Source organism: Saccopteryx bilineata, chromosome X, assembly GCF_036850765.1.
Source record: "Saccopteryx bilineata isolate mSacBil1 chromosome X, mSacBil1_pri_phased_curated, whole genome shotgun sequence".
NCBI classification, from domain to species: Eukaryota; Metazoa; Chordata; class Mammalia; order Chiroptera; family Emballonuridae; genus Saccopteryx; species Saccopteryx bilineata.
In genome coordinates this window covers 98,775,488-98,799,551 of record NC_089502.1, presented here as the reverse complement: position 1 = coordinate 98,799,551, position 24,064 = coordinate 98,775,488, and the positions used below count along the sequence as shown (strand labels likewise).

Sequence of the window (24,064 nt, the reverse complement as noted above, 5' to 3'; positions counted from 1 at the left end):
TGGCGCATGTGGGAGTCTGTCTGACTGTCTCTCCCCGTTTCCAGCTTCAGAAAAATACAGAAAAAAAAAAGATTAAAGAAAACAAATTGAAAATGTAAATATACTAAGAAAAATATATAGCAGCAAAGGGATGTAGGTATTGTTGGCGGGTGGAGGGATCTACAATTTGAATGGCATTGACCATTTTAGTGCAAGAGACATTTGAGGAAAGACCTGAAGGAAGGGAAGGAGAGCTACATGCAGGAAGCTAGGGAGAAAATGTTTCAGGCAGAGGGAACAGCCCGGTAAAGGCTCTGAAGCCAGAATTTATACTGGGCAACATCCTCTGGAGACAGATAGTAGTCTGAGAGTTTGTGACCAGGGAGCTATCAGAGCTGAGCAGGTATCCTGGAAGCTGGCGTTGGTGAGGATAGGAGCAGGTCGGAAAGGCTTTAAGGGGGTCACCAGATGGGGAGAGGGTAGAAAGGATGCTTGTGGCAGAGGGAACAACTTGTGCATGTGTGCTGAGGTGAGAAACCAGTTAACAATTTCTAGGAGCTGTGGAGATATGGCAGCTTGCTCTTTGATCTAAGGCTGTTGGGAAGCTTCTGGGGGAAGTCCTAAATACTCCCACCCTTTAACCCCAGGACTCTGAAACCGGACTTCGTGCTGATTCGTCAGCATGCCTTCAGCATGGCACGGAATGGAGACTACCGCAGTTTGGTCATTGGGCTGCAGTATGCTGGAATCCCCAGCGTTAACTCTTTGCATTCTGTCTACAACTTCTGTGACAAGCCCTGGGTGGTAAGTGACAAAAAGGGTGCTATTGGCAGAGGGACTATCTCATGCATGCATGTGGGAGCTCAACATCACTATGATTTTTGAGAACTGAGGAAGTTTGGAACCCTAGTTTGGAGACTCCCTCCAGGTGAAAGACTTGCTGACCTGTCTCTCCTGACTCTCATAGTTTGCCCAGATGGTTCGACTTCACAAGAAACTGGGGACAGAAGAATTCCCTCTAATCGATCAGACCTTCTACCCCAATCACAAAGAGATGGTGAGTCTGGGGGAAGTACAGTGGGCAGGAGGGAAAAGCATCATGCCTACTGCAATAGTATTGCCAGTGGGTGTGTTACCATCGGCACATTGTCAAAGAGTACAGGTAGATTGTGCCTGTGGAGAATGAAGTTGCTTTGGGAAGGGTTTAATAATACCATAAATTTACTTATGTGGTTACAAGTGTGATTTAAATAATTGATCCTGTTACATAGAGTATCTATACTCAACAGTACTACAAATTGATTTCTAATGTAAATTAACAGAACTAATATAATGAATCAGATTATATTACATATAGAAATTAAGTCATTGTTACTGACATTATCAAATATTCCTCTTGATAAAAATGTTACTAATGGGGCCCTGGCCGGTTGGCTCAGTGGTAGAGCGTCGGCCTGGCGTGCAGAAGTCCCGGGTTAGATTCCCGGCCAGGGCACACAGGAGAAGAGTCCATCTGCTTCTCCACCCCTCTCCCTCTCCTTCCTCTCTGTCTCTCTCTTCCCCTCCCACAGCCGAGGCTCCATTGGAGCAAAGATGGCCCGGGCGCTAGGGATGGCTCCTTGGCCTCTGCCCCAGGCGCTAGAGTGGCTCTGGTCGCAGCAGAGCGATGCCCCAGAGGGGCAGAGCATCGCCCCCTGGTGGGCAGAGCGTCGCCCCCTGGTGGGCGTGCCGGGCGGATCCCGGTCGGGCACATGCGGGAGTCTGTCTGACTGTCTCTCCCCGTTTCTAGCTTCAGAAAAATACACACACACAAAAAAATGTTACTAATGTTTCAAATTAGGATTCGCAATAAAAATTATCAGTAGCAATGTTATAAATTAAATTGCTTACAAATAACAATTGAATTGTTGGTTACCATTATCATAAAATATAATCACCAATATTACAAATTATCACCAATACTGCAAATTATTGATACTGGTGTGAATTTTTTTATTTTATTTTAGTGAGAGGTAGGGAGGCAGAGAAATAGACTCCCACATACGCCTCAACTGAGATCCACCCGGCAAGCCCCTGACCGGGCCACGCTCTGCCCATCTATGGCTGCTGCTCCATTAGTCAACAACTGAGCTATTTTAACACCTGAGGTGAGGCCATGGAGCCATCTTCAGTGCTTGGGACCAATTGCTCAAACCATTTGAGCCATGGTTGTGGGAGGAGATAAGAGAGAGAGAGAAGGGGGAGGGAAGGGGGTAGAGAAGCAGATGGTCGCTTCTCCTGTGTGCCCTGACTGGGAATTGAGCCCAGGCCTTCCATTGGCCAGGGCCTGGGGTAAATTATGAGTACCAATGTTATAAATTAAATTATAGTTCCTAATAGAAATTGAATAATTATAACTATTATCAAAAACTATAACTATTATTACAATTATCAATATTACAAATTATGCTCTAATATAAATGGTAAATCCTTATTTTGGATTATATTATACTTAATAATAAAAACTGTATTATCGGCCCTGGCCGGTTGGCTCAGTGGTAGAGCATCGGCCTGGCGTGCAGGAGTCCTGGGCTCGATTCCCTGCCAGGGCACACAGGAGAAGCGCCCATCTGCTTCTCCACTCCTCCCCCTCTCCTTCCTCTCTGTCTCTCTCTTCCCCTCCCGCAGCTGAGGCTCCATTGGAGCAAAGTTGGCCCGGGTGCTGACGATGGCTCCGTGGCCTCTGCCTCAGGCGCTAGAATGGCTCTGGTCGCAACAGAGCAACGCCCCAGATGGGCAGAGCATCACCCCCTGGTGGGCATGCCGGGTGGATCCCGATCATGTGCATGCGGGAGTCTGTCTGACTGCCTCCCCGTTTCCAACTTCAGAAAAATACAAAAAAATAAAAAACAAACAAACAAAAAAACCTGTATTATCATTACTAATAGCATCAAATATTATAACTACCATTATAATTTACTACCAGTGTTACAAATTATGGTGATCAATATAAGCGATTAATACCTCTGTTGTGAATTAAGTTATAATTACTAAAATAAATTAAACTTTTAGCCCTGGCCAGATAGCTTGGTTGGTTAGAGCATCATCCCAAAGTACAGAGGTTGCCAGTTCAATCTCCAGTCAGGGCGCATACAGGAACAGATCAGTGTTCCTGTCTCTCTTTCTCCCTTTTTCTCTCACTAAAATCAATAAGTAAAAAGACTTACAATAAATAAACTACTAGTAAAACATTGTAAAATATTATTAAAAATTATTGTCGCCTGACCAGGCAGTGGTGCAGTGGATAGAGCGTCGGACTGAGATGCCGAGGACCTAGGTTCGAGACCCTGAGGTCGCCAGCTTGAGCGCAGGCTCATCTGGTTTGAACTAAAAGCTTACCAGCTTGGACCCAAGGTCGCTGGCTCGAGCAAGGGGTTACTCGGTCTGCTGAAGGCCCACGGTCACGGCACATATGAGAAAGCAATCAATGAACAACTAAGGTGTCACAATGCGCAACAAAAAAATGATGATTGATGCTTCTCATCTCTCCGTTCCTGTCTGTCTGTCCCTGTCTATCCCTCTCTCTGACTTTCTCTCTCTGTCTCTGTAAGAAAAAAATTATTGTCAATGTTACAAATTAAGATTGCTAATATAAATTATGAGTAACTATGTTTTGAATTATCTTATAGTCACTAATAGAAAGCATTATTAATATGGGTAACATTCTAATTGTTACTATAAATAATTAATGATATTAAAGTTATGATTACTAATATAAATTATGAGAACTTAATTTTATGAATCAAATTTTAGTTACAAATAGAAATTGATGCCTGACCAGTGGTGGCACAGTGAATAAAGCGTACACTCATAATGCTGAAGTCTCCTGTTGGAAGCCTCAAGGTCAAGGTCACTGGCTCTGAACAGGGGCTCCTCAGCACAGGGCTGCTGGCTCAAGCCAGGGATCATTCACATGATCCCAAAGTTCACCATCTGGAGCCCAAAGGTCACTGGCATGAAAAGCCCAAGGTGGCTAGCTTGAGCAAAGGGACACTGACACAGGCCTGGTCAAGGCACATATGAAAAGCTCAATGTACAACTACAAGTTGATGCTTCTCAGCCTCTCTTCCCTCTTTTGGAAGCAATCAATGAACTAAAGTGAAAGCAACTAAGAGTTGATGGCTTTTGCCCTCTCTCAGTCTCTCTCTCCCTTCCTGTCTCAGTCTCTCTCGAAAGAAAGAAAGAAAGAAAGAAAGAAAGAAAGAAAGAAAGAAAGAAAGAAAGAAAGAAAGAAAGAAAGAGAAAAGAAAGAAAAGAAAAAGAAACTGCCCTGGTTAGAGCATCATCCTGAAGCACGGAGTTTACCGGTTCAATTCCTGGTCAGGGGACATACAGGAACAGAAGAATGTTCCTATCTCTTTCTCTCTCTCTCCCTCTTCCTCTCTCACTAAAGTCAATAAATAAAAATTAAAAAGAAAGAAATATTAAAAAAGAAAAAGCAATTGAATCACCATTACTAATGCTGACAAACTAAAATATTTTTTTAATTTAACAATATTACAAATTATGCTTACTTACATAAATAATCATTACTAGTTTTATTAATTAAATTACAATTAAATATCAATATTGACCCAACATCACCAACTTGGCTGAATAACACTGGCACTACTATTAAAAATTCTTATCAGCCTAACCTGTGGTGGCGCAGTGGATAAAAGGATCAACCTGGAATGCTGAGGTCACTGGTTCAAAACCCTGGGCTTGCCTGGTCAAGGCACATAATGGGAATTGATGCTTCCTGCTCCTCCTCCCTTTTCTCTCTCTCTCTCTCTCTTCCCTAAAAATAAATAAATAAAATCTTAAAAAAATTTCTTATCAGTATTACAAATTATGATCACTGATATATAATTTCACAGTGTTATAAAGGAAGTTAACTTACAGATGAACATCAAATTATTAGTTCTAAGGAAACTCAATTTGTTTATCATTATAAAGATAATTCTACATTCTTTGAGAGACAGTATATCTGACTATAATTAAGAGCATGGACTCTGTAGCCAGAATTTCTGTATTGGAAACCTAGCTCCACAATGTACTAGCTTTTTAACATAGGAAACATCATTGAAATGCTTTGTGCCTCAGTTTACTCATTTATAAAGTGTGAATAATAATAGTTTCTGTATCATAGAATTGGTGTGAGAATTAAATTAATGAATGAAAGTGATTAGAACAGTGCATCTGTTATATATTAACTGTTATTTAAATGTTAACAAGGTTTTCTTTTATTCCTAGCTTGTTGAACGTTTTTATCATAAAAGGGTGTTAGATTTTGTTACATGCTTTTTTGTGTTTATTGATATGATCATGTGGGTTTTGTCCTTTATTCTATGAATATGATGTTTACATTAATTGGTTTTCATACAAGTTGGGCCACACTTGCATTCTTGGACCAAATTACACCTGACTTGATATATGGTCTTTTTACATGTGGGATTCAGTATTTTGTTGAGAATTATGGTTTTTATAATTACAAGAGCCATTGGTCTATAGTTTTCATATGCTGTCTTTGTCTGGTTTAGGTATCAACCTCATAGAATGAGATGGACAGTGTTCCCTTCTCTTCTATTTTTGAGAAGAGTTTGTGACAGATTGGTTTTAATTCTCTTTAAACGTTTGTTAGAATTTACCAGTGTGGTCCTGGGCCTTTCTTTGCAGGAAGTATTTTTTAAATTACCATTAGTCATTCAATCTCCTCACTTACTTTAAGTTTATTAAGATTTTCTATTTCTTTTTGAGTCAATTTTAGTAGTTTATGTCTTTTTAGGAATTTGTCCATTTCATCTAAGTTTTTTAATTTATTGGCATACAATTGTTTTGAATACTGTCTTATAATCCTTTTCTGTAAGATCAGATGTCCCCTCTTTCATTTGTGATTTTAATAATGAGTTTTCTCTATTTTTTTTCATAGACTAAAGGTTTGGCAGTTTTGTTGGTCTTTCCAGAGAGCTAACTTTTAGTTTCATTGATTTTCTCTATTGTTTTTCTGTTTTCTTCTTTCATTTATTTCTACTCTAATCTTTATACTTCTTTTCTCCTGTTTGCTCTGTGCTTATTTTGTTCTCAAGATGGAAGATTAGATTATTGATTTGATATCTCTCATCTTTTTATTTATTTATTTTTATTTTTTTACAGAGACAGAGAGAGAGTCAGAGAGAAGGAGAGACAGGGACAGACAGGAACAGAGAGATGAGAAGCATCAATCATTAGTTTTTTTTCGTTGCACGTTGCAACACCTTAATTGTTCATTGATTGCTTTCTCATGTGTGCCTTGACCGCGGGCCTTCAGCAGACCGAGTAACCCCTTGCTCGAGCCAGCGACCTTGGGTCCAAGCTGGTGAGCTTTTGCTCAAACCAAATGAGCCCATGCTCAAGCTGGAGACCTCGGGGTCTTGAACCTGGGTCCTCGACATCCCAGTCCGACACTCTATCCACTGTGCCACCACCTGGTCAGGCTCTCTCATCTTTTCAAATTTTCCCATTTACAACTATCAGTTTCCCTCTTGTCACTACTTTAGCTACATACATTAAGTTTTGGTATGTTGGATCTTCTTTTCCATTCATCTTAAAGTATCTTCTAATTTCCCTAGTGATTTCTTCTTTGATCCATTGGTTATTTAGGAGCATATTGTTTGCTTTCCACATATTTGTAAATTTCCCAATTTCCTTCTGTTATTGGTTTCTAATTTCATCCAGTTGTGGTCAGAGAACATTTGTATGATTTCAGTCCTGTTACATTTATTAAGATTTGTTTTGTGGCTTAACATATAGTCTGTCCTGGAGTTGTTCCATGTGCACTTGAGAAGAGGGTGTATTCTCCTGTTGTAGGGTGGAGTTCTACAGATGTCTGTTATGGCCTGTTGCTTTATAATGTAGTTCAAGTCTTCTCTTATTGATCTCTGTTTGGTTATTATATCTTTTACTTAAAGTGAGGTTTTAAAGTCTGTAACCATTATTGTTGAATTATTTCTCCTTTCAATACTGCCTGTTTTTGTTTTATGTATTTTAGAGTTTTATTGTTATGAGCATATTGTTTCTCATTGCTGTATCTTTTTGATAGATTAACTCTTTTATCAGTATAAAATGGCCTTCTTTACTTTTAGTAACAATTTCATTTTCAAGTCTATTTTATCTGATGTTAGTATAACCATTCCAGCTTTCTTTTAGTTACTGTTTGCATGGTAAATATTTTTCCATCCACTTACTTTCAACTTATTTGTGTCTTTGAATTTAAAGTGTGTCTCTTGTAGACAGCATATAATTGGGTCATATTTTTTAAAATTTATTCTGCCTATCTCTTACTTTTAATTGGAATGTTTAATTAATTTACATTTAATGTAATTAGTGGTAAAGTAGAATTTATGTTTATAATTTTGCTATTTGTGTTCTATATTTCTTATGTCTTTTTTTCCTCCATTAATGTATACTTTTGTGTTAAGTAAATATTTTCCATGTTTTTTAAAAAAATAATTTCCTTAGCCTAACCAGGTGGTGGCGCAGCAGATAGAGTATTAACCTGGAATGCTGAGGACCCAAGTTCAAAACCCTGAGGTTGCTGGCTTGAGTGCAGGTTCATCTGGCTTGAGCACAGGCTCACCAGCTTGAGCATGTGGTCACTGGCTTGTGTGGGGGATCATAGACATGACCTCATGGTTGCTGGTTTGAGCCCAAAGGTCACTGGCTTGAAGCCTAAGGTTGCTGGTTTGAGCCCAGGGTTGCTGGCTTGATCAAGGGGTCACTGGCTCTGCTGGAGTCCCCCCACACACATACACTCGGTAAAGACATGTATGAGAAGCAATCAATGAACAACTAAAAATGCCTCAACTACGAATTGATGCTTGCATCTCTCTCCCTTCTTGTCTGTCTGTCTTTGTCTGTCTCTGTCTTTCTCTCTCTCTGTCTGTCTCTTGCTAAAATAAGAAATATATATATTATTTCCTTAGTGGTTTCCCTGGGGATTACAATTAACATCTTAATTTATATCATTCTTATTTGAATTAATACTAATTTAATTTCAATGGTATTTTAAATATTTTAAAATTTCTTCTTCATAGCTTTATTCCCTCACCACTCCTTTGTGCTATTATTGTCATACAAATTACACCTTTACACATCATGTACTCATGAATATAGACTTAAAATTATTGCTTGATGCATTTGGGTTTTAAATCAGAGAAATAAAGTGTTACAAACAAAAGAAATATATTCATAGCATTTTTTATATTTACCTATATAGTTACTTTTACAAGTGATTTTTATTTCTTCATTGGAATTTGAGTTACTGTCTAGTCATTTCAATTCAGCCTGAAGGACTTTCTTAGTATTTCCTGTAGAACTGTGCTCGTGATCAATTATCTCAGTTTTTGTTTATCTGTGAATGTCTTAATTTCTCCTTTTTTTGATATTAAAACAATTTTTATTACATTTTACCTTTAATATTATTTTGTATTAGTTTCAGGTGTGCAACTTAGTGGTTAGACAATCATATACCCTATAAAATGTCCCCCTTGATATTTTCAGCTCCCAACTGGCACCATGTATAGTTATTACAATATTATTATTATTATTATTATTTTTCATTTTTCTGAAGCTGGAAACAGGGAGAGACAGTCAGACAGACTCCCGCATGCGCCCGACCGGGATCCACCCGGCACGCCCACCAGGGGCGGTGCTCTGCCCCCCAGGGGGCGATGCTCTGCCCATCCTGAGCGTCGCCATATTGCGACCAGAGCCACTCTAGCGCCTGAGGCAGAGGCTACAGAGCCATGCCCAGCGCCCGGGCCATCTCTGCTCCAATGGAGCCTTGGCTGCGGGAGGGGAAGAGAGAGACAGAGAGGAAAGCGCGGCGGAGGGGTGGAGAAGCAAATGGGCGCTTCTCCTGTGTGCCCTGGCCGGGAATCGAACCCGGGTCCTCCGCACGCTAGGCCGACGCTCTACCGCTGAGCCAACCGGCCAGGGCCTACAATATTATTGACTATATTTCCAATGCTGTACTTTACATCCCCATATTATTTTGAAACTACCAATTTGTATTTTTCAATCCCATTCCTTCATTTTTGAAGTATCATTTTTAAGGATATAAAACTCTTACTTGACAATATTTTTCTTTCAGTGTTTTTAATATGTTCCATTGCTTTCTGTCATCTAAGTTTTCTGTGAGAAATCAGCTATTAATTTTACTGAGGATCCCTTGAATGTGATGACTCACTTCTCTCTCTTTGGCCTTTTTAAGTTTGTTTGTGATGCATCTAGATGTAGATCTCTACAGGTTTATCCTACTTAAAGTTCAGTGAGCTTCTTGGATGTATAGATTAATACTTTTATAAAATTTGGGAGGTTTGCCTGACCTGTGGTGGTGCAGTGGATAAAGCATTGACCTAGAATGCAGAGGTTGCTGCTTCAAAACCCTGGGCTTGCCTGTTCAAGGTACATACAAGAAACAACTACAGTACTATGAGTTGATGATGCTTCCTGTTCCGCCCCTTTTGTATCTTTCTCTCTCATCTCTAAATTCAATAAATAACATCTTTTTAAAAAAAAATTGGGAAGGTTTTCAGCACCTTGCTCTCTCTTCTCCCCTTTTGGGACTCTCATTATATGTGTTTTGACATATTTTATAGTGTTCCACAGTTCTCTGAGACTCCATTCATTTTGTTTATTTTTTCCTTTATGTTCCTCAGATTGGATTATCTCAGTTGCCCTAGCTTCAAATTCACTGATTCTTTCCTCTGCCAGCACAAATCTACTGTCGAGCCCTTATTTTTTATTTCAGTTACTGTATTTTTCAATTTCAGTATTTTATTATTTAGAATTTCTGTCTCTTTATTGATAATCTATTTGTTAAAACACCGTTCTTATTTACTCATTTACTTCTTTAAACATGGTTTTCTTTAGTTCTTTGAAAATATTTTAAATAGCTGATTTATAGTCTGTCTATTAATTTTAGCATCTGGGCTTCCTCAGGGACAGTGTCTATTGACTGCTTTATTTTTCTGTGTTTGGGGTATTTTATTGTTTCTTTGACTGACTCAATTTTTTGTTGAAAATTTAACATTTTAAATATTATGATGTGGTAACTCTGGAAATCAAATTCTTTGCCATCTTTAGGGTTTGTTTTTGTTCTTTGTTTTTTAGTGCTCTTCCTGAACTAATTTTGTAAAGTTTGTATTCTTTGTCATATATGACCACTGAAGTTTCTGGTCCATTAGGTTAGTGGTCAATTCATGATTGGACAGATACTTCTTTAAACACTTAGAACCAGTAAATCTCCAAGCTTTTGCTGGTGGACTCTGTGTGCATGTCGGTGTATGCCTTCAATGCTCAGGCAGAGTATTTACAACTTTGCATTAGCCCTTACTACTTGTGCAGAGCCTCGAGGTCAGCCAGAGATCTTAGACATGCACACAGCCTTATGCATATTTGTGGCTTCCTAGATTCCCAGGAATATCTCAGAACTTTTCAAGTCTCCTACGGAGATCTCATTACCCAATTTTTCTGTTAGAATTTTTGGTCAGCTTATAGTTTGTCATAGGTAGAGTTTTCTAAGAAAGTGCCAGACAATTCAAATAAGGATAGTTTTCTGTGAATGAAATTTTGAAGGGACTCCAACCTTGTTCTGCCTCCTCCTGTGTTTGCTAGGCTGCCGATTTACATCAGAATAGCAAGGCTTTTGTTTTCAAGGCTTTTGTAGAGGTAGGGGGAAAGGGATGGGAACAGGAAAAGTTCAAATGCCACAAAACTGCCTGTTCTTTCTGAGATTCAGCTATTTTTTTAAAAATGCTATAAACTTTTGGTCAATTTTCAAAGGTCTGAAAAAATTTGATTTTGACAATTTTTTCTCAGTATTCTGATTACTTTTTGGAGGAGAGGATTTTTATAAGTGCTTACTCTTGCATTTCCACTGACATCAAGGCATATTTTGTTTTTTCCCACCTTGATGCTAGGATAATGTATTTCAAAGGCAAGATATGGCAGCTAGGTGTACTTATTGCTACTGGAATGTCCTTGCATCTAGGCTTCCTCATTGTACAGAGCAAGGAAATTCCATATATATAATATATATGTCATATGAAATTTTCTAATATTACATATATATAGTGTATTCAGACCAATTACTCTAGTTTTAATTCAACACATTACAGCGTTTCCGCAATTTTATATTTTATTTCTAACCTTACCCCATTCTATATTTTATTTCTCTTCTCTACCAATGAGAACCTTAGCCTCCAACATAACCAATATATTTACTCATTTGCTCCATACTACAATACACAGAAAACATTTTTAGAATATAAACACTTATACGACTGTGAAAAATGAATTTAGTAAGTTGGAGTGTGACATGTGTTAGCCTTTTTATGTCTTTAGACAAGGATATACAAAGTACTCATTCCATAGTTTCTTGGTTGCCTAGCTGGGTAGTTCAGTTTGTTGAAGCATCGTCCTGATATGCCAAAGTTACAGGTTTGATCCCCGGTCAGAGCACATACAAGAATCAACCATTGGATGTATAAATAAGTGGAACAACAAATCAGTTTCTCTGCTCTCTGTCTCCCTTCTTGTCTCTCTAAAATTAAGTAATCAATAAAATTTTTTAAAAAGTTATTTGTTTTAGTTCATATTATTTCTCATTCAGCATGGTTATGTTAGTTTATGTTATTTATTCTAGTTCAAATGTAGACTGTTTCTCTTTGTATTAAATTTTAGTTTCCTCCCTAATTATGCTGATTTAATATTAAAATTTTAAATGTAAGACAGCATGATTCCAAAAGTCAAAATATAAAAAGGCATATGAAGATAAAATTTAAAATCTAGATAAAATGGGCAATTTTCCAGGGAAACATAGTTAACAAGAATTGACCCTATTAAAGCTTAACAGTCCAGTCTCCATAAAAGAAATAAAGTTATTAAAAAACTACTCCATAAAAAAGCCTCAGGCCCAGATGTTTTCACAGGGAAATTCTACCAAACTGTTAGTGAGCAGTAAATACCAATACCAAATAAATTATTTCAGAGAACATAAAATGAAGAGAAACTTTCACATTATTTTCTAAAAGAATTATAACATTGAGAACACAAAAAAATGCATTAACCATTTTAGTCATGAATATCAATATGAAAATCTAAATAAAATATTACCAAATGAATTCAAAACTACATTAAGAAAATAAGAACTTCCAGTGAAGATGATGGTATAGGCAAATGCGGCACTCTAATCCTCCCCCCCCCCACACACACAACCACCTCAGAATTACAACTAAACTACAGAACAACTATCATTCAGAACCATCTGAAATCTAGCTGAATGGCAGTTCTACAATGAGGGATTTAAAGAAGCCACATCAAGACTGGTCAGAGGGCCTGACCAGGCGGTGGCGCAGGGGATAGAGCATTGGACTGGGATGCAGAGGACTCAGGTTCGAGACCCCAAGGTCGCCAGCTTGAGCGTAGGCTCTTCTGGTTTGAGCAAAGCTCACCAGTTTGGACCCAAGGTCACTGGCTCAAGCAAGGGGTTACTCGGTCTGCTGAAGGCCCACGGTCAAGGCACATATGAGAAATCAATCAATGAACAACTAAGGTGTCGCAACAAAAAACTGATGATTGATGCTTCTCATCTCTCTCTGTCCCTCTGACTCTCTCTCCCTGTCCTTGTAAAAAAAAAAAAAAAGAGTGGTAGGAGGGGCAGAGACACGGAACAGGCTGATCCCACACCCACAAGTGGAGGTTTAAAATTGGGAAGGATAGCTTGGCTGCAGAGATTACTCCTGAGCAACGAAGGGTCCCAGCCCCACACCAGGCCTATCCGTGCCAGCGAGAGAAGTTCCCATAACTTCTGGTGAAAAAAACCAGAGGAGATTGTGGCTGAAGGAGAGAGCAGGCTGCTAGAGTCCCAGGTGTTTCTCTTAAAGGACCCACACACAGAGACTTACTTGGACTTACTCCCTCTAAGCTCTATCCAGCTTGAAAGGAACTAGGGACATCTGTGGAGCTGGAGACATCAAGACAAGAGCTGGAGGGCAGCTTTTTTCCAGACAAAAGTGCTAGCAGATGCCATTGTTCCTTTTTTAAGATACCCTTCCCCCCCACAGAGCCAACAAGGGGGCGCCATATCAGAATTTCCATCAACCTAGCTCCCATTGTTTGCCCCACCCAGGTGATTCCCTGAGGTCCAGCTCCACCCAACTTGCAGCTCCATCTTCTGAACCATTTTCAGTGGCTTGTCCGTACAAACTGCCTGTGTTAGCTCAGGCTTCGGACTTTCCTAAAACCTCTCAAACAAACAGCATGTGGCTTCTGAATACCCCATATCTCTTGCTAAGTGGCCCCAGACCCAGCACTAGCAGCAGCTGGCCTGGTTCACAGCTTGGCACCTCCAAATCCAACACAAGTAGCAGCCATCTGCATATTGCTCTGTAGTTTGTGCCAGGTGGTCCCAGGCAGGGCAGAGGAAATGGCTGATCTTACACCTCCCAGGAGGTCCCAGAGCAGGAGCACTTGATGGACCAGAATACAACCTTACCACCTCCACAAGCAACACACTCAAAGAGCAGATTCCGTGAGCACCAAAGCCCCACTGAATCAAGTCCTGCTCCTTAGGGTCAGCTCCTACACAACAGCTCCTCCACTGTAGTTGCAGCCAGTTCTTAAAGCTGATCAGCTTAGGAGTCAGTCCTTCACAGTGACACCAACAACAATCAAGGCTCAACTACAACAAGACAATGCACACAACCCACATAGGGGTGCACCTGTAGGGCCCACCGCAGGTGACTGGGGAGGCTCTGACACTGGACCCTACAGGACACCTACTACACAAGGCCACTCTACCAAGTCTGGGAGATGTAGTAGCTCTACTTAATACATAGAAGCAAACAGAGGGAAGCAGCAGCAGAACAGAGAATGTGGAGACAAAGAAACATGTCCCAAATGAAAGAACAGGAGAACGTTCAAGAAAAAGAACTAAACAAAATAGAAGCAGGCCATCTACCAGATACAGAGTTCAAAACACTAGTCATAAGGATGCTCAAGGAACTTAGTGAAAACTTCAACAAAGAAATAGTAAGCATAAAAAAGGACATAGAAACCATAGGAAAAACTAGTCAGAAATGAAGGATACACTAACTGAAATGAAGAATAATTTACAGGAATCAACAGTAGAGTAGATCAAGCCAAGAATCAAATCAGCAATTTGGAATATAAGGAAGCAAAAAAAACCCCACCCAATCAGAAGAGCAAAAAGAAAAAAGAATTAAAAAAATGAAAATAGTGTAAGCAGCCTCTGAAACAACATTTACACCAATGGGTGATGGAGGGAGAAGGGAGAGAGCAAGAAATTGAAAATCTATTTGAAAAATAATGACAGGAAACTTCCTTAACCAGGTGAAGGAAATAGATATACAAGTCTAGGAAGCACAGAAAGTTCCAAACAAGATGAACCCAAGGAGGCCCACAACAAGTCACGTAATTAAAATGCAAAAGGTTAAAGACAAAGAGAGAATCTTTATTTATTTATTTATTTATTTATTTTTGACAAGAGAGAATCTTAAAAGCAACAAGAAAAAAGCAGTTAGTTACCTACAGAGAGCTCCCATAAGACTTGTCAGCTGATTTCTCAACAGAGACTTTACAGGACAGAAGAGAGTGGCAAGAAATATTCAAAGTGATGAGAAGCAAAGACCTACAACAAAGGTTACTCTACCCAGCAAAGCTATCATTTAGAATTGGACAGCTAAAGAGCTTCCCAGACAAGAAAAAACTAAAGGAGTTCATCACCACTAAACCAGTATTATATGAAATGTTAAAGGGTCTTAAAGAAGAAGAAGAAAAAATAAAGATAAAAAGTATGAACAATAAAATGGCAACAAACACATGTCTATCAACCACTGAATCTAAAAAACCAAATAAACAAGCAGAACAGAAACAGACTCATAGATACAGAAAACATTTTGACGGTTGCCTGTTAGGGGGTCGGTTGGGGGATGGGTGAAAAAGGTGAAGGATTAAGAAGTACAAATTGGTTGTTACAGAACAGTCATGGGGATGTAAAGTACAACATAGAGAAAATAGTAATGTTTTAATAACTCTGTATGGTGTCAGATGGGTACAACGCTTATTAGGATGATCACTTAGTAAGTCATATAATGTCTAATCACTGGGTTGTACACCTGAAACTAATATAATATTGTATGTCAACTGTTATTAAAAAATTTTAAAATGATTAAAATGAAAATATTATAGTGTAACCAAGTAAGTGAGTTTACTTCTGGGCATACAGGAATGGTTTGTTATAGGTAATGTATTAATATATATAATACAACATATTTGTAGATCTAAGGAGAAAACCATTATTTCCATAAGTGTGTACTTTTTTAAGTAAGAGGAGGGGAGATAGTGAGACAGATCTCTGCATGAGCCCCAACCAGGATCCACCCAGTAACACCCATCTGGGGTTCACGCTCGAATCAACCTACCTATTCTTAGCACCTGAGGCTGATGCACTAGAACCAATCAAGCCAGTGGCTGCGGGAACGGAAGAGGGAGAAAAGGGAGAGAGAAGCAGATTGCTTCTCTTGTGTACCCTGACTGGGAATCAAACCTGGGACATCCATACATCCACTGAGCCAGTTGGCCAAGGCTAAATATTTTTAAATCCTTTGGCAAAATTCAACATATATTCTGATAAAAATCTGCCAAAAATAGAAATCAAGTGATACCCTCTTATCATGATAAAATTTGTATACCTCAGTCCTAAAGTTATTAACTTAATGGAACAACATGGAAGGCATTTCCACCAAGATCAGGAACAGGACAAAGTGCCCACTGTCTCCACTTCTTTTCAATATTGTACTTGTGGATATTGGACCAATGCAAACAGACTAAGAAAAATAATTATAGATGTAAGAGTGGGTAAAAAGGAAATAAAAATAGCTCTATTTATAGATGATATGATAGTACACCTAGAAATCCCCCAAAGAATAACAAAGTTAATAAAACAACAAAAGAATTCAGTAACAACAGAATATAAAATCAACATACAGAAATCAGCAGTTTTCATATGCACGGATAACAAAATAGAATGACAATGGAGAATAAGTCCCCATTTGTGGTTACAAAACAAAAAAGATAAAATACTTTGGGATAAAGTTAACAGGGGATATGCAAACTTATATGAGAAGTTTAAAACACTCCTGGAAGATATAAAGGTAGACTTACACAAATGGAAAGTTGTTCCTTGTTTTTGGATAAGATGAAATAACATCACAAAGATGTCAGTTCCCTTCTCAGCTTATATGTTATAAATTTAATATGACCCTCCTATAAGCTTTTATCTACATCTGGACAAATTGAGAGTGAAATTCATATGGACATGCAAACATGCAATGATAATCAAGAAAACACTGAGTCTGGGTGGATTAGTCGTATCAGCCTACAAGGAGTCCAATCCCTCTGCCAGCAAATGATGTATTGTACAGAGCTTTTCTCATTTAAACAGTATGATACTGACATATGAATAGACAGACTGACAGACTAAAGGAAGAAAAATTAAAAGTCCAGATATAGATTCATTTGCATATGGAAATGTAGTAGGTGATAAATGTAGCAAGCTTTGTTTTTGACATTTAAATTCTTCATTGGTCTAAAATTGATTTTCTTTTATTCTTTTTTTTAGCACTCTTGCAAACATCTTTATTACTTAACACTTCTCTACATGCATTATAGAATGACTGTCACATTCATTCACTTACATAACAATATTCTCAAAATAGCAAGCACGTAGCACTGGGTTTTTTTTAAGCGAGAGAAAAAGAGAGAGAGAGGACAGACAGGATGGGAGAGAGGCGATAAGCATCAATTCTCCATTGTGGCACCTTAGTTGTTCATCAATGATTGCTTTCTCATATGTGCCTTGACTGGGGGGTGGGGGTGGGGCTCCAGCCGAGGCAATGACCCCTTGCTCAAGCCAGTGACCTTGGCCTCAAGCCAGCTACCTTGGGCTTCGAGCCAGTGACCTTTGGGCTCAAGCCAGGCACCTTTGGGCTCAAGCCAATGACCATGGGATCATGTCTATGATCCACACTCAAGCCAGCGACCTCACGCTTAAGCCAGTGACCTCAGGGTTTCAAACCTGAGTTCTCTGTGTCCCAGGCCAATGTTCTATATCCACTGTGCCACCAGCTGGACAGGCACATGTAGCACTCTTAACAAATATTTTTATTACATGTATTTGTTGGAATTGACTTTCATATGCAGTGTGAGGTAGGTAAGGGTCCAATTTCATCGTTTTCCTTTTAGGCAATCCTTTTCCCCCAACTGATCTGCTATGCTACCTCTGTCATATACTAAAATCTCACATATGGCCTGACCTGTGGGGGCGCAGTGGATAAAGCATCGACCTGGAAATGCTGAGGTTGCCGGTTCAAAACCCTGGGTTTGCCTGGTCAAGGCACATATGGGAGTTGATGCTTCCAGCTCCTTCCCCCTTCTCTCTCTGTCTCTCTCTCCTCTCTCTCCCTCTCTCTCTCCTCTCTAAAAAAAATGAATAAATAAAAATTAAAAAAAAATTAAAAAAAAAATCTCACATATGCGTGGAGCAGGTTCCAGACCCTATTCTAATCCACTGGTCACTTTCTCTATACCTGTACCAATGCAGTACTATCTTAATAACTATATTTTCTCATTAATTCCCGATATTATTTAGGAATATCAGGTAGAGTAGTTGAACCTCCTGGTTGTTCTGTAGCTGTATAGAGGCTATTTTTGTCAGGACAGAAAGAACAGAATTTCAGAGGCCAGGAAGAAGACAGAGTTAATGGTGGGTAGTGGTGGTGGGTGGTGGCAGAGGCATTAGACCTCTTGTAGACCAACTTGCCACCCTATTTCCTCTTTGTTCCTCACCCCGCTGTGCAGCCCGTAGGGGCAAAAGGTAGGCCTGAATTTGCAGAAGTAGTTTCCACACCCCATTTTGTCCTTTTTTTTTTTTTTTTTTTTTTTTTGTATTTTTCTGAAGCTGGAAACAGGGAGAGACAGTCAGACAGACTCCTGCATGCGCCCGACCGGGATCCACCCGGCTTGCCCACCAGGGGGCGACGCTCTGCCCACCAGGGGGCGATGCTCTGCCCCTCCGGGGCGGCACTCTGCCACGACCAGAGCCACTCTAGCGCCTGGGGCAGAGGCCAAGGAGCCATCCCCAGCGCCCGGGCCATCTTTGCTCCAATGGAGCCTTGGCTGCGGGAGGGGAAGAGAGAGACAGAGAGGAAGGGGGGGTGGTGGAGAAGCAAATGGGCGCTTCTCCTATGTGCCCTGGCCGGGAATCGAACCTGGGTCCCCTGCACGCCAGGCCGACGCTCTACCGCTGAGCCAACTGGCCAGGGCCCATTTTGTACTTTGAAGCTCTGATGGGAAGGTTGCCTAGCCTCCATCATGTGGTGGGAAACACAGATCCGGACTCTGGCTCCACTACCACATCTACTCCCATCCGAGGTGCAGACCGCCAGGAATCTTCAGTGCTGCTCAGCTCAGCATGTCTTAGTTGTCACCAGTCGAGGTAGGGTACATGGGAAGACCCTGTTAAGCACAATTTGACTTCTCTGTACACCAGGTTTCTTAGCTGGATGATCTGCTTATGTCAACTTGATCGTGTAGACTTAGGGGTGGGGGTGCTATGGGAATAAGAACTTCACCTCCCTTGCTATCTGCATTCTAGGTGATTGATTTATGGCTCCACAAATATTTTTTTCTTTTTCTTTTTCTGCAATAACATTTATTTCAGAAGAGAAACCATATTAGAGCATCATTGATAACAAAAGTTATTTTTTACACTTTTAGCAATTCTAATAACAATTGGATTTTATACGCACTCAGCAAATATTTAAAAAGGTTCACAATGTAACAGGTGGAGTCCAATCCCAAAATCTCTCTGGATCCAGTCCTTTCTGTGAGTTCAGGATTCGTGGTATCTGTGCAGTGAGGAAAGAGAGGGTGCTTTGGGGTGGGAATTAATGGGGTCAGGGATGCAAGGATTGTGTGAAAGAATAGGGCAGAAGTGAGTGAGGAAATGAAGGAAAGAGCAGGAGAGATATGTCATAGGTTGGGAGGTTTTCATTTAAGGGGCCAGTGTCACTGAGATGTAACAAATCCCAAAAAGCAGACATATTATAAGTATGTAACTCATTGAATTCTCACAAAGTGAGCACACTTTTGCCGCTTACACCCAGATCAAGAAACAGAACATGATCAGATAGATTCCCCATCACAAAAGTTGATGGTTTTTGTGATGGTCAAGGGGGCAGTTGGGGGAAGTTGGTGGGATTAGGGAAGTTTTGAAGTTTGAGGAAGGCAGTCACCAGCTCACTGTGGCTGAGTAGAAGTTTGGGTCCAAGGCAGGAGCCTGTTGTATCTGAAGATTCAATAACAGCTATCGGGTCACCAGTGAAGGTAGCTAAGTTTACAGCTTCGTGTTCTTGCCAGTGCTCAGCCAAGCAGATGTCCTTGCATGGACACTGCAAGGTTGGGTTCAAGTATGTGGCTTTGCGGGGGTGTCAGTGAAGCGCCTGGAGGTGGTTGGGCAGGGAGCACTGCTCCACATGCTTTTCTCCTCATAGTTTCTGCTTCTGGAAGAGAAGGACAGCAGGGACTAAGAAAGAGCAGGAGGGCCAGGGCACAGTGAAAGGGAATAGTGAAAGGTGAAACAGGGAAGAGTGGAGAGCAGGAAGGAAAGAAGACAGCAAGGATGGGGGAACAGGGGTAGGGAAAGGGATGTGGAACATGGAGAAGGAGCAGAGGGCAGGAAATAGGGAGCAGGGCAAGGAGCAGGGGACAAGGAAAGGAAGTAGGGGCTGGCGAACAGGAACAGGGAGCAGAAAGAACAGGGCAGACTTGGTGCTGTGGCTGTAGGCATACCCGCGAGGTGCACTCAAGACCCAGCGGCATTCTTCCTTGTAGATGTTCAGGAAGCCTCCCTGATATGCTCCTCCCTGAGCCACTTCTACAGTACACCACTCACTCCCTGAAGTGCAGGTTCCCATCTTTCAAAGAGCCAAGAGGAGAACAGATATCATGCCCTGATTGTCTCTAGTGTGACTAGAGTCCTTTGGCCAAGAGAGACTGTGATCTCCCCCCAAGTGGTCAGTCCAAGATTCAAGACACTATTGATCAGGGACTGAATGTGTGTGCTTGGCTGCTGTTGGAAAACACAGTATGCTGGGATGGGCGACACTTCATGGGACAATTCCTCAAGAAAGGGACACTTTATTCCAGTGCTGGAACAGGCCTGAGGATGAGGACTTCATGCAAAGTGAGGACAGGCTGGCTGACCTGTGATAAGGAATTCCTAAAGGGGAACCTCTCCTCATGTGCAGACATAACTACATTGTTCTTTATATTCAGGTACTTCTGTGAACCAGAGGTACGGGACCCCTTTAGGAACTTGATTGTCTGTGAGGGGGGGAAGGGAGAGGGACACTAAAACAAAGGAGCATTTAGAGGTTGAGGATGTGTGGTCTGAGTATCATATCACATCAGTAGCCTTTAGCTCGCAGAGACCCACCCCAGTCCCTCAGCCAGAACAGGGTCAGGAGCTTGTATTTTGGTGGTGAAACAGGTGGGGGGAAGAGGTGTGCAGGGTGCCCCCTAATTTGACCTCATAATGCCTCATGGTCTCAGTGAGGGAATTGAGCCCCAGGAATCAAGCCATGAGGATGTGGGGTGGGAGAAATGTGTCAGGCAGGGGACCATTTGGAGTTCAGGAATTCAAGATGTTCTTTATCCCCAAGACTCTTGAAAAAAAAACAAACCCCAATTAGCAGTTTGCAGAGCACCTCCTCTCCAAGTTCTACCACGTCAGTGGCTTTATCCCCCTTGTGGAACCTGACTGTGAGTCCCTGTGTTAGAGGCCTCTCTGAGGTCTGCCCAAACTGACCCATGTTCCAGTTACAGCAAACAGTATGGGATGTGGCTGCTAGCACCTGAAGGCCCACCTACAGGTGGTCATGAACAGACCAGGAGAGAAACAGGCACCAGCAGGAAGGCAGGATTCATGGCAGAGGCATGAGGGATGTGGTAGGGGGAGGGTTGAATCATGGCCTTTCCCCAGCCCAGCTCAACCCCAAGCAAAACAGGATTCAGAAAGCAGCCATCTAGGCCCTGGCCGGTTGGCTCAGCGGTAGAGCGTCGGCCTGGCGTGCGGGGGACCCGGGTTCGATTCCCGGCCAGGGCACACAGGAGAAGCGCCCATTTGCTTCTCCATCCCCCCCTTCCTCTCTGTCTCTCTCTTCCCCTCCCGCAGCCAAGGCTCTATTGGAGCAAACATGGCCCGGGCGCTGGGGATGGCTCCTTGGCCTCTGCCTCAGGCGCTAGAGTGGCTGTGGCCTCGGCAGAGCAACGCCTGGGAGGGGCAGAGCATCGCCCACTGGTGAGAAGAGAGACGCCGCCTGGTGCGCGTGCCAGGTGGATACCGGTCGGGCGCATGCGGGAGTCTGTCTGACTGTCTCTCCCCGTTTCCAGCTTCAGAAAAATACAAAAAAAGAGAAAAAAAAAGAAAGAAAAAAAAAAAGAAAGCAGCCATCTAATACTACTGCTTTCTAGGGGTCTGGGGTCAGGAGGAGGCCCCCATGCTGTGGTGGGGCAAAGGACACTGAGTCTGGACCTCTGGTACCAATGGCCCCACCTCCATCCATCAGAGCTGTAGCTTTCCACAAAGTTCAGCAGGACGTCCAAGCTCAGGGGTGTGAGGGGCGGCCTGGGCATTCTTTCCCATATGAAACTTCTATTTTGCTCTTTCAAGAGATCAAACCTTCAGTCTTCTACTGGGGTAGGGATTGGTACTTGGGGAATGTTTCTGCGGTTCTAACAGCTTCTTATGCACACTTCCAACTAATCTTTTTTAAAGCTACACCTTCACCCCCACATGCAGAGAGAACTTATGCGCTAATCTTTTTCTTGGGGGGGGGCAGTCTGTACAGTGCAATTGGGTTTGGCCCTCAGATCTTACCAGTACTGGCATAGGAGGTGTCCAGGGTTGGATAGTGAGATATAGGTGTCAGTCACTATTCATAAAAGAAAGTGCTGGTCTAATAGAAATCTACCTCTTCATCGGTTATTGGGGGTGGGGGAGAAATGTTTCAACATATGGGGTAATATATTGGGAGCTGTTCTAGCAGCGAAAATTTCAAATTAGAACTATCTAAGGATGAAGGAATGTGTTAATCAATAGGAGCTATATGGATGGGTGGGGTTTTATAAATGGAAATAATTTCAAACAGGCTTATCAGTGACATAGATAGCAATGATGTGTATTACTGAATGGGAAGATTTGACAAGGGGGCTCATCAGTAAGATCACTTTGATGGGCATATCTGAATGAGGAGATATGCTATTGGGGCAAGATATGTGAATGGGGAGATTTGTCAATAGAGGTTGTCAATGGGGATTATGTCAATGAAAGTCATTTATGAATAGAGAAATTTGTCAATTGGGTACTCATTTGGGGATATGCCAATGGATGGATAATTATGAAGAGAGATATTTGTCAATGGGGTCCATCAGTGGGTGATAGATTGCTGCTGGTTACTTCTGAATGGGGGATTTGTCAATGGAAGTCATCAATGTGGATATGTCAATAGGATATTTATGAGTAAAGAGGTGGTTCAACAGAGGTATTTGTTAGTGGGGTGTTTGTGAAAGAAAGGGTTTATACTTTTCAAAGGAAAAGATTTACCAAGGCCCAGATTTGTCACCTGTAGTCTTGGCAACAGTAGAGGTTTATAAATGTGTTTTTCATCCACAATGAAAACTACAGAGTGGGATTGTTATCATTGAGGGGAAGGGTTGTCCTCAGAAGTCTATGAAAATATTGGTATTTTTCAGTGGCAGGATTTGCACACTGGGAAGCAGTGTACAAGTATCATAATAATAAGGAAAACAACAAATGAGCATGATAAATATTTGTAACATCTCTAGGGGACATTATCAGGATCAAGAGTTAAACTAAGGTTTCCAGGATGCATTAAATTATTATTACTGATATTATATGTTATTTCCAATATTGTAAATTATTATTCCTAATATTAAACACTATTTGCAATATTGCAAATAATCATTACTGATAATAATTATTACTAAAGTTATACATTAAATTATATTTATCATACTGTTAGTAATAATTAATACTCATAAGCGCTATGTGGCTAGCACTGTTCCAGGCAACTTACATGTATGACCTCATTTAATGCTCACATTGTCCCTTTGAGTTAGGCACTTTTTATAGATGTGGAAACTGAGGCACAAAGAGGTAATATGATTTCCCCAAGGAAATAGAGCTAATACATGGAAGGGGAAGGGTTTGAATGCAAGTGATCTGGCTCCAGCATTCATGCTGTTAATCATTACACTACGCTACCGATCTAGAAATGAAATCATTGTTAGTAATAATACATCTGAAGTTATTGTTAGAAGAATTTCATGTGTTTTGAACTGAATAAAACATACCCAGTGGATGAGTACACCCACAGATTATCCTCCATCTCTAGCAGGATTCTGGATAGGAACTGTGATGCCCATTTTCTAGAGAGAAGTACTAAGGTCCAGGTGAGGTAAAGGCCAGCTCCCAGGCTACCCATTGAGCTGGACCCCATGCCACACACCTCACAGGACTGTCACCCTCACATTTCCTCTCAGCCATCAGAGTCTCTCACAATCAGAGATTCACAGACACACTGAATGCTGGGGCAAGGAGTAACTCACTTTACTCACTTCAGTGGATTTTCTAGAATTTGGATTTTCTAGAATTATAATGGGGAGATACAGTGACCTCAGGACTACAGATATTCTGCCAGGATCTGGGGGAGGTGGCCTTGTATGCTGCTGTGGACTCTGTGAAAAGGGCTGAAGTAAAAGTAAGGCTTGGTGGTCCACCCTGTTCATGAAGCATTGGTGTCTTGACCCAAGGCACCACCTGCAAGTGGGCAGGACAGAAAGAGAATTGGCTTCCACACTGGACTCCATCCTTCTACCACCACTTTCTATGTCATTTTCCTCTCAGTGGTTAAGATAG

General features: G+C 41.2%; 1 protein-coding gene across 2 annotated transcripts in view; it reads left to right on the top strand.

The window, feature by feature from the left end:
• Positions 1-24,064, top strand: part of SYN1 (synapsin I) — a 54,421-nt gene that overhangs the window by 12,225 nt on the left and 18,132 nt on the right. For both annotated transcript variants that reach the window (XM_066250408.1, XM_066250406.1), the window contains exons 4-5: positions 627-783; positions 947-1,036. In XM_066250408.1, coding sequence (XP_066106505.1) covers positions 627-783; positions 947-1,036 — 247 coding nt within the window. The remainder of the gene's footprint in view (positions 1-626; positions 784-946; positions 1,037-24,064) is intronic.